At 39.8% G+C, this 10237-nt stretch overlaps 1 protein-coding gene across 1 annotated transcript; it reads right to left on the bottom strand.

Annotated features, from left to right (window-relative positions):
* Window positions 1-4785: 4785 nt before the first annotated feature.
* On the bottom strand, window positions 4786-6100 carry LOC129240954 (brachyurin-like). The gene is made up of 4 exons (XM_054877035.1): window positions 5797-6100; window positions 5364-5536; window positions 5192-5290; window positions 4786-5124 (listed from the first exon to the last, which is right to left on the bottom strand). Exons 1-4 carry the CDS (start codon window positions 6090-6092, stop codon window positions 4814-4816), a joined length of 879 nt encoding a protein of 292 aa, XP_054733010.1. The 5' UTR covers window positions 6093-6100; the 3' UTR covers window positions 4786-4813.
* Between the last annotated feature and the right edge of the window lie 4137 nt (window positions 6101-10237).

Raw genomic sequence — 10237 nt, 5'->3', positions numbered from 1 at the left:
CAGTGGAGCGACTTGCAACGAAATCATGGTGGTTAGGCCCTTGACAGCAAAATATAACTTATGATTCACTAATATTTCAAAAAGTTTTGAGACAGACGAAAGCTTCGAAATCGGTCTGTAATTGCTAACATCGTTTTTATTTCCACTCTTAAATATAGGTGTAATGGAAGTAAATTTCCAGTCGTCAAAAAGATCGCATCCGTATAAGAGAATCGAGTTCGTCGTGCCCATTAAAAGTTTTCGCTTGTTCTGCGTTGGACCTCCAAGGTTTGCCATGAGATTACTTAACATGCCGCTTACTTTGGCACCTCTTGTGGCAGCATGGTTTATATGCGCCCAGTAAGTTAGCTTTGTGTCTAATTGCACTCCTAGGTACTTGACCACTCTTTTTGTCGATAAAGTGGCGTCGAGTACTTGTATGTCTACTCCTAATGGATACGTCTGTTCGTTAGAAGTATTAGCTCTGTTTTCTCTGTGGCCAGCTTTAATCTATGGTCTTCTAGCCATGTCTGAACTCGGATCATCACCTGATTTAACTTCCTTTTGGCTTCGTCACTATTTCGGGCGATTATTACAGCTGCAATGTCATCTGCATATCCCACTAAATGCACATCCTCAGGCATCTCTATACGAAGGATTTCATCGTAGCTTATATTCCAGAGTTCAGGTCCGAGTATTGATCCTTGGGCCGCACCTGCTATTATTTGTTTAGTCTTACACTATTCTCGCGTTTCGTATAAGAGCACGCGATTGCTTAGATAGCTACGAATAATCTTCAATAGATTATTCGGAATCTTGAATTTTACCTTTAAGGCTGCAATTACGTCGTCCCAACTTAAACTATTGAAAGCATTTCTAATATCCAGTGTGGCTAGTAATTGGAGTATCGATTACCTGCCTGGGCATGTTCTACGCTAGCTATTACATCTTGGATGGCTCCTAAGGTAGATCTGCCACTTCTAAAACCATGCTGCCTGTCAGAGAGGCCGCCACTGTTCTCTACGGCTTCGCTAAGCCTATTATTTATCAGTTTCTCAAAGAGTTTTCCTGCGCTATCCAGCATACATAACGGTCTATAAGCGGACGCTAATGTTGGGTCTCTCTTTCCCTTACTGATTAGTACTAGTTTTGGTTTTTTCCATATTTCTGGAAAAATTCCTTCTTTAAGGCATGCGTTGTACATGTTTAGCAGCAAAAGAGGGCGTTCGATTGCCAATAGTTTCAATATTTCTGCAACTATGCCATCAGGTCCTGGCGCTTTATTGCATTTCATTACTTTTGCAGCATCCATAAGTTCTTCTTCTGTGAATGGGACAGGTTTCGTTGCTTCATACTCGAATTCTTCCCTCTCAGCACAGTGTGTTGGGAAGAGTGTGTCGACTATTTTGCTTACCACTTCAGTTTCCATATCAGCAGCAGGGGATTTGGCTCCTAGCTTTTTCATAACGATTTTGTAGCCCAACCCCCATGGGTTATTGTTTAGACCGTTCCGTAGCTCTTCCCATTTGTCTTTTTTGCTTTGACTTATAGCTTTCCTCAATTCTTTTCTGCTCTTTTTGTATTCTTCGAATTCCGTTATCACCGGGCCCAATCTTCTGGCTCTAGTACACTTTCTACGCTTATGGATGCACATATATCTAAGTTCTGCGATCTCATGTGTCCACCAGTATACAGCATTTCTGTTTTTGTTCTTATCTATTTTAGGCATAGATGCGTTGCAACCTATCTCAATGCATTACATTGTTGTCTTGACTAGTGTTTTTGCTGCACTATTCGTATTTTCGTCAATAGTTGCAAGGAGCGTCGCTGGGTTTAGCTTGTTTATGTTCCATTTGCGTGTACTTCTATTTCGATTTTCACGCACTCTTTGGTTTTCAATTTCAATGCAAAACGTGATGTATTGATGGCCACTCCCTTTGTAATCTTCCAGGACTCTCCAGTCTTTAGTAAAGTTGACTATGCTTTCCGATGCTAGGGTTATGTCTTCGCAACCTGGCTTTCGGTACGTAGTCGTTCCTGTGTTGAGCACAACTAAACCTAGTCTGGCTGCCATGTCCAGCACTCGTCTACCTCTTGAGTTCGTTGTCGCCTAGGCAGACAGATGGCGGTAGTTCCCGACTCGTCTTCAATACAAGCTTTCTCGGATTGAGCATATTTTTCGCTTATCAATACTGCTTGAACTCCTTTTTCTACGATCATCTGCTCCATTAGCAGGTCTGCATTTTTACTCCTGTGCAAATTTGCTTGAATTATAATCATTTCTTTTCTTATCTTGGCATGTTCTTTTGTCATCGAGCATTTGCCTGAGCCTGGCATTTTCTTTGTCTCGCTGCGATTGGCATCAGTACATAGGCAGCATTTGGGCTCTTTGGTGCATTCTTTCATTTTGTGCCCAGCTTCTCTACATCGAATGCATATTCCTTTTCCGCTTCTGTCTGGTCCTTTGCAGTTTGATTGAAGGTGTCCGATGCCGAAGCTTCAGAGATGTGCCAGCTCTCATCCTTGCACTAACCCATCCGAATTTGATATCACTTTGCTTGGGCGGCTTTTCTGCGCTTTCAATAGCGAGAGTAACATAAGCCGGTACTTGTTGTAGTTTTAGGTTAGGTCGATTAGGTTTTGTGATCCCAACATCGATATTTTCATTAGTGCCAACTTGCATTTTTCTCACAGCGTCATCAACTTCCTTCTTCTCCGTGACGGCATCCAAGTCTCTGATCTCTACAGTTGAAGTTGGTCTGAGGTTTGTAATGGAACCGACCGCTTTTACGGTTTCCTCAAATTGTTTCAAAAAATCAGTGTTAACTGTGTTTCCCTTTTCTAATTCAAGTAAAAGAGCGCCAGTTTTGGTTCTTCTTATGCCTTTCACCGTTGTGCTTTCGTCTGGCATGGTCTTTTCTCGGATGTTTTTGAGGATTTCAGCATAACTGTGGCCCTCTACCTTCCTTGCTCCATCGTTTTGCGCTCCATCACTTGATTTTGGCACGGTATTGGGCCTAGATTTTTGCCGGCTTACCTCTTGCCATTTCTCAGGCTCTCGAACTCTTAATTTTTTCAAAGAGTCGGGTAAAGGAGTACTCTTCTGGACAACACCTGTTTTTCGAGCTGTTGCGGGGGTGTCACCTTCGATTTCTTTCGTTGATTTGTCCGGCAAGAGACGACCTTTGCCGGCTTTCTCAGCTCAAATCCAACCTATTCTTCAGTTTTTCATGATGTCGAATAGTTCGTCAGGCTCTGAGACTCCGATCTTTATTTCCGTGGAAGTATTCCTACTCTTCAATATAACTGTTTTCATCTTCCTAAGCACTCTCAAACATTTATCTACGGCTTCCTCTTCTTCAGCTCGCATTTTGAGAATAAACTCTTGTCGCGGAGATGCAGTGGTTTCCCGTTCTGCAGTTACAGGGGTATGCAACGGCGCATTTGCATTTTGGCGTTACTCTTACGTCTAATTCTTGAGGCGTCATTTCAGCTCCTTCATTGACCGTCTTTGATTTTCCTATAGTTGGCAATGTTCCACTCGTAAGAAGCAAATTCGCTTTTTGTGGTGGCGAGCGAAGCAATCGAGGTCTCCTTACGAAAGGGATCTGCTCTATATCTCCATCAGGGTCTTCTGCTGTTTTTCTTCTTTTTGTTTTTTTCCATAATTTCTTCCATTCTTTTTTATTTCACCAGCGCATCGTGTGCAGGGGGGCGGGCCGAAATAGTCAAGAGCGGGTGTACCTTCGGAGGCAATGCTTCTACCTCAGTTTCCTGAGGCTTGAACTACGCTTTACCGATCCCGAAAAACACGGACGGACCGACGCTCAATGAACACTTCCTGACCAGGGTCCAAAGCAGCTGGTTACTGATATACAACGAAGCTAACACATTGGCAGAGCGAACTCACATCACCCCTTTGAGGTTGCAGGTGGAAAGCCATAACGACCTATTCAGGGGCTCCCAGTGTGCCCGGTTGCATACCGGTCATGCTTTTTACACACAGTCGCACCTAACATGGTGAACAGACACTGACCAACACACCGCCCAATATGGGAACAGACACGTGCTGGATTTTGTCTCCTAACTTTCTAGCTAACTCTTACAAAGTCGCTGAAATGAGGGACATCTTGACTAGGGTCCGCGGGGTCGTCGTACCCGTCACCTCCTTGTGGGAGATGCCCAAAACAGTAGTGGATAGCTAAGGAATGGCGTAACATAACATAACATAACCCTGGACGCTGTGCTATAAACTGTTAACATTGAAACTTAAAGCATAGGATGGGGGTTCCGTTACAAGTTAAGTAACCTCGCGTATGCTGTTGGTTTAGTTGTTATATCAAATCGCCATGCTCATATGCAAACACAGAAATCACGGGTCGCAGAAGAATCTGAGAAAGTGGGTCTCATCACAAACACAGATAAAACTAAATCTATGCGAATCAACGCCAGCAATGATGCTCATTCCAATATAAGTGGCAATCTAAATACTGAAGAAGAGCCTTGCTCTTAAATAATCAAAACTATTTTTTTTTTTCGTTAAAAAATTTAGTTTAGTAAAAACGTTATTTAAAGCAAAAATAGATGATTGATTTTGCGCCAGCTTCTATAACTATTTGTGCCTCTAGGAAAATATGAGCAATGAGTAATTAATGATTTATGTACAATATAAATAATTAAAATAAACTCAAACATACACACTGATTTTTTTATAAATGCTCTACTAAATTCTAAATTCTCATCGAATAAAACTGGGTCTTATTTATCTTTTATGTACATATGTACATACGTACGTATAAATACGCTATATTTTTTTACGGGTCAACAGTTTGTTTTATTTATTTACAACACCAGAATTGGATTCAATCCAATCCAAGTATGAAGTGATGCGAGTAAATACACCTGGCCAGCCAACTTCACATCCAAGGGAAATGCCAAAAGAAGTGGCTCCAATCAACACAGTCTCTTCACCATCGTTGTATACCAATGGACCGCCGGAGTCACCATTGCAAGTGGAAGTGCCACCAGTAGTCTTAATGCAGATATTCGTTGAGGAAACTAAGCCGAAGAACCACCTGTTGCATACAGTATTGGACATAATAGGTACCTCAACCCAGCGCAATACATCGGTGGCGCTTGTGGCACCTATGCAGAGATGCAAGTGAAATATAATTAATAAGCAAAAACATTGTATTCCGATTGTTGAACTTACTGTCGCTAATCTTTCCCCATCCAGAGGCAATCACTTGTTCGCCTTCGTAGGTCGAGTATGAGGATGATATTTTAGGCAAAGCAACTGGTTGGATGTATTCTAAAATATTCAAAATTATTAGATAGAAGGTAGATATTTTTTTTTTTTGTTGAGGAAATTTAAAATTACGTACCGTTAAATTCAATAGAAACTGGAAATTTAATAAGGGAAATGTCGTTCAAAATAAGACTAGAATCCCAATCTTCATGAATGACTATATTCTTCGCAGATACGTAAACAATTTGTTGGTTCTGTTCTGTTTTATCAGTGCGATTCCAAGCGCCCAAATATACGTCAACGCCAGTTCTGCAAAAATAAGACATAATTAAAAATGGTGTAAAAGTTCTCAAATTATATAATGCCCAGAAATATAAATAAATACGTATGAACGAATTTTTGTGCTAGCTATTAGGAAATGTGTCGGTCAATTAGTGAGACTGACACAAGAAACAAGGAAATACGCCTGCGCCTTTATCTGGTTTTGCAACATGAAATAAAATAAAATGTTTTACAGCGACAATGACGTTATTTAATAGCTGCACACGCCTATAAGTACTCGCACTTACGCCCCGTCTGTGCAATGGGCAGCTGTAACCACCCAACGATCAGAGATCAAGCTACCGCCGCACCAAGCAGAACCTGCGGCAAAGTACAGCAATAAACCAACTTGATAGGGGAATTGCATAGGTTCCGCCAAATTGCCATTGGTAATACGTCCTGTGTTACCGTTGATAGGCATACGAGGATTTAATGGTATTTGTGGATGTACATCCAACGAGGCCACTTTAGACCAATCAACTTGGTTGGTGGACGCGATTGCGCTGCCAATAAGGCATGCAGCCAAAATGATTAGCACTTTCATCTTTACTGTTGAACTCACAAAGAACTAGCCGATTGATTTTATTTTGATTGGTTTTATACTTTTGCATTATCTAGAGTCGTACTTGTGTGCTTGTGGCACATGGACGAAAATGTATGGTCGTGAGGAACCTCGATAAGATAAGTATTAATTTATAGCACAGAATACATCTAAAATCGGTCGGATATTATTTATAGCAGCCATTATGGTACTTACGAGTATAAACTGGTAATAAAAAACTATGGAATTTGCTTTGAAATCAAAGCTATTAGTCGTCTATGTTTATAAAATCAGGATTTTCCAAATTGTGGGAGCAATTTGAGGGGAGGGAATTCGGCATCAGCGATATCAAAGGTGCAAATATGAAGAAATACCAAACGGAAAGGATCGGTTATGGCAGTATAGCGGGATTATTGCGTATACAAAATACGACGGTTAGGTCGAGCTTCTCATTACGCCCAGATGAAGCACTAGAAGCATTGGTGAGAAATATGTCCCACAAAGATATATGGCTCTATTGGAATTTAATGATGAGTTCCTGCGATTCATCATCCATGGGTGGACTGGTAAGCAAAGGGGCATATAAACATAAAGTAGGCTCTGTCAGCATTTAGCATGAATGTTGAATGAGGCCTGCCGCCCACTGTAGTTTATTTAAAACAGAAGGAGCTGTCTTCAAACGGTTTATTGTTAGTTTAGTAGTTAAACCAATGATGAGTGCCAAAACATAGCAGTATTCTGAGAATTTGTAGTGCCAATGAAGTGGACGGTCAGATCACTTTCAGTAGACTCCAATACGTCCACCAGCTGCCCTTGAGTACGTATCAAGATAGCCTTGCAATTATCACAATGGATCTATTACTTTATTTTTATTTAGTGTAACCACCAACATTGAGAAGAAGGAGAACAGAAGAGTGTTGACAGAACACGAGCATTACTAGTAACAAGTTGAAGCAATAAAAGTTGCATGGCATGCACGCGGTCTTATGTTTATTTATGCCAGAAGCTACATCTATTCACCACTCACTAAAGCACCTTAAAATTGCATGTTTAAAATTTTCCATTTAAAAATTTCACCACAATTAAACTATCACTGGAAAATCGGTATTAAGCGTAACCTTGTGACTCGATAAAAATAATTTGCTTACGGAGGACCAGGTTCACACCACTTTTGAAGCTCTGGTTTTTATTTAGGATCATGGTGATAGACCCAAGTCTCATCCATAGTGAGGAATTGACGCACAAAATCTATTTCATCCTTTTGAAAACGCTCTAAATGTTACTGAGAAAGTCGCATTCGAATGTGTTTTTGTTCCATTGTTAACGAATGAAACCCAATATTGCAGTCAAAATATTGCTTACACTTCCCAACGAGATGCCTAGGGCTTCTACTATATCACTTTCAGTTACTCGACGATTTTCCACGACTTTTGATGCTACTGGTGTTTTTAGAAGTCCTTTATGGCGAAAAATTCTTACACACTTTGAATAATCGTTCATAAATTTCCTTTGCATTTCAAAAATAAAAATTCAATCTCTGCAATATACTTGATTTTTTCCACTGTAGAAAATACTGTGACATGTCGGTATTGAATTTCTTGTAAACAAAGAATGAATGAACAAATTGAAATGAAACTTCACTTTGATGTTAAGAGTATACCAACATAACAAAATGTAATTTAGGCTAATTAGTCCAGTCATTTGGTAAAAAAAAAGGGAGATACCTGGAAAGTTTTCCGGGAGTTTTCAAGCTAGGTAATTTTTATAGATTTTGGCATGCTCTTTTTGAATTTCAACTTTGCCGCCATATTGAAAAAATGGCGCCTAAAAACAGTTTTTTTACAAAATTAAACTAGAGATAATTTCGTACATTTTATGTTATTACGATTTGTTTTGTAAAATCGATAGTTTTTGGCGTACGAGCGCCATCACCACCACGTTTTTTCGTATATTTCTCTACAATAATATTCTACTAACTATAGCAGGTTTTAGAAAAGCAGGTATAAGGGTAATGTGTCGCCTTTGTTGAAGGGTCCCTTTCTCTGTCGGTAGAACTGAAGAGAAGTATCTAGTTTAGACTGAGTCATCATTATACGTCTATCGTTTTACGGTGTAGTTGGTTTTTTAGAGTGATGGCTCCTGATGAAAGAAATTGTTTAATTGTGATAATCCATTATTAGAAAAAGAAACAATTGAAGTGAAGGAAAAAGGATTGGAAACTTTGAAGTTAAACTTTTGGCGGGAATAAAATCGATAGTGGTTCATGATGTCCCTGTATGTCGAAAACGATACAACAATGAGAAGTTAATCGCTGTTTTTTATGTGCTGATGAAATAACAGCAGAGTTTATAGCAACACAAAAACAGAAGCGGTTGTGCAAGCGTAGCGTTGTGTACAGTGTGCGAAATTTATCAATGAAAAATAGTATTTCTGAACTTGCTAGAGCTCGTAATGATGATTGGGGTCGAGCAATTATTGAGCGTCTTCAGCATGTGAATGATTTGGTCGCAGCCGAAGCACAGTACCATAATTCCTGCATGAAAAAAATGTATGAAGCACCACCAGCTGAAAATATAAAAAAAAGGTCCGTATGCGAATGAGATAGATACTGCGATGCAGTTCATTTATTCTTATCTTGAGCAGAATTCCGATGAGAGTCCGTTTTCATTGGACGAATTGGTAGCCAAAATTGAAGGTGATTACCGCCCACACATAAAAACAGTCAAAGCACAGCTTCTCAAAAAATATTTTAATTGCCATCACTGCCAATAAGGCTCCGGTGGTTTGTTTCCGAAATACAAGACTTAAGCTATTAACAGAAGCCTGGTACAATCAAAAAAAGTGAATACAAAGCAGAAGAACGTCGGCGTATTGTGAAGACAGCAGAAGAGATTGTTATAGAAGATATTCGCTCTACAATCTATAACAAATATATTCCACTGAAAGTATTATAGATTAAACCGCTGCAGGTCATATTATATTTCTGCATGCATTCAGTGGATGTGATACAACACGTGCACTCTTTTATCAAGGAAAAATGAAATTCATTCAGAGATTATTGCTAAAGCAGGAGAACGTTTTCTTCTTGAATTATACGGTTACAGTAATGTGAAAAGTAAGAAAATCATGTCTTTAAATAAGTACAGATATGCATGCTTCACAAAATAAATTTAATATTGCGTCCCTACCACCAACAGAGGCAGTAGCACGAGAGCATTCATTCCGAACCTATCACCAGGTTCGGCAGTGGTGCGGGAATGAACAAAATGCAGAACAATGGGGATGGAACAGAAACAAAAATGGGTTAGTTCCTGTTACGACACTCGAGCCTCAGCTCCAGAATCCTTGTTAAAACTTATTTCTTGTAAATGTAAAAAGGGATGTCAGAAGGCCTGTGGATGTAGAAAAGCTGGGTTAAAATGCTCCGTTACATGCACAAATTGTAGTGGTGCTTGTAAAAATTCGCAAGTGCAATTGGATTACGATGAAGAAGAAGAAACTGCGACTATTTCAGAGCAAACGTTTGATGAAACGGACAACGAAGAGGATTGTGATGAGTCTGATAATCGTATCGCAGATGATGCGGACAAGATTTCAGTCTGCGACGTCTTGATCGGTGCCCAAGACGAACTCGCATCGCCTGGTCCATCAGGAACGGTAAAATGTAGGAGATTGCGCTAAATTTTCGAAAGTGTGCATCACATGTGGATTAGGCCTACAGGGGGCACCACGATAAAAAAAACGCGCCGCTTACTCTACCTCCAGGTAGAGTGGAAATGAGTTTTTTTCGAAAACGCATATTAAAATGTACTTTGTGGCGCTCATACGGCAAAAACTATTGATTTTACAAAAAAATCGTTATAACATAAAATGTAGGAAATTATCTCTAATTTAATTTTGTATGCATATGTTTTCTCATAAAATGCGTCGGAATGGAGATCTTGTAAGAAAACTGTTTTTGGGCGCCATTTTTTCAATATGGCGGCGCTAGCGTCGCAGATACGAGGTGGTAAAGCTGAAATTCGAAAAGAGCATCCCAAATCTATAAAAATTATCCAGTTTCAAAGCTCCCGCAAAATTTTCCAGGTCAAATTACCAGATGACTGGACTATGTTGGAGTCTACTGAAACTGATCTGACCATCCAGTT

Source organism: Anastrepha obliqua, chromosome 3 (genome assembly GCF_027943255.1).
Source record: "Anastrepha obliqua isolate idAnaObli1 chromosome 3, idAnaObli1_1.0, whole genome shotgun sequence".
NCBI classification, from domain to species: domain Eukaryota; kingdom Metazoa; phylum Arthropoda; class Insecta; order Diptera; family Tephritidae; genus Anastrepha; species Anastrepha obliqua.
Note: the sequence above shows the minus strand (reverse complement) of the source record. Positions and strands in the feature narration are given on the sequence as shown.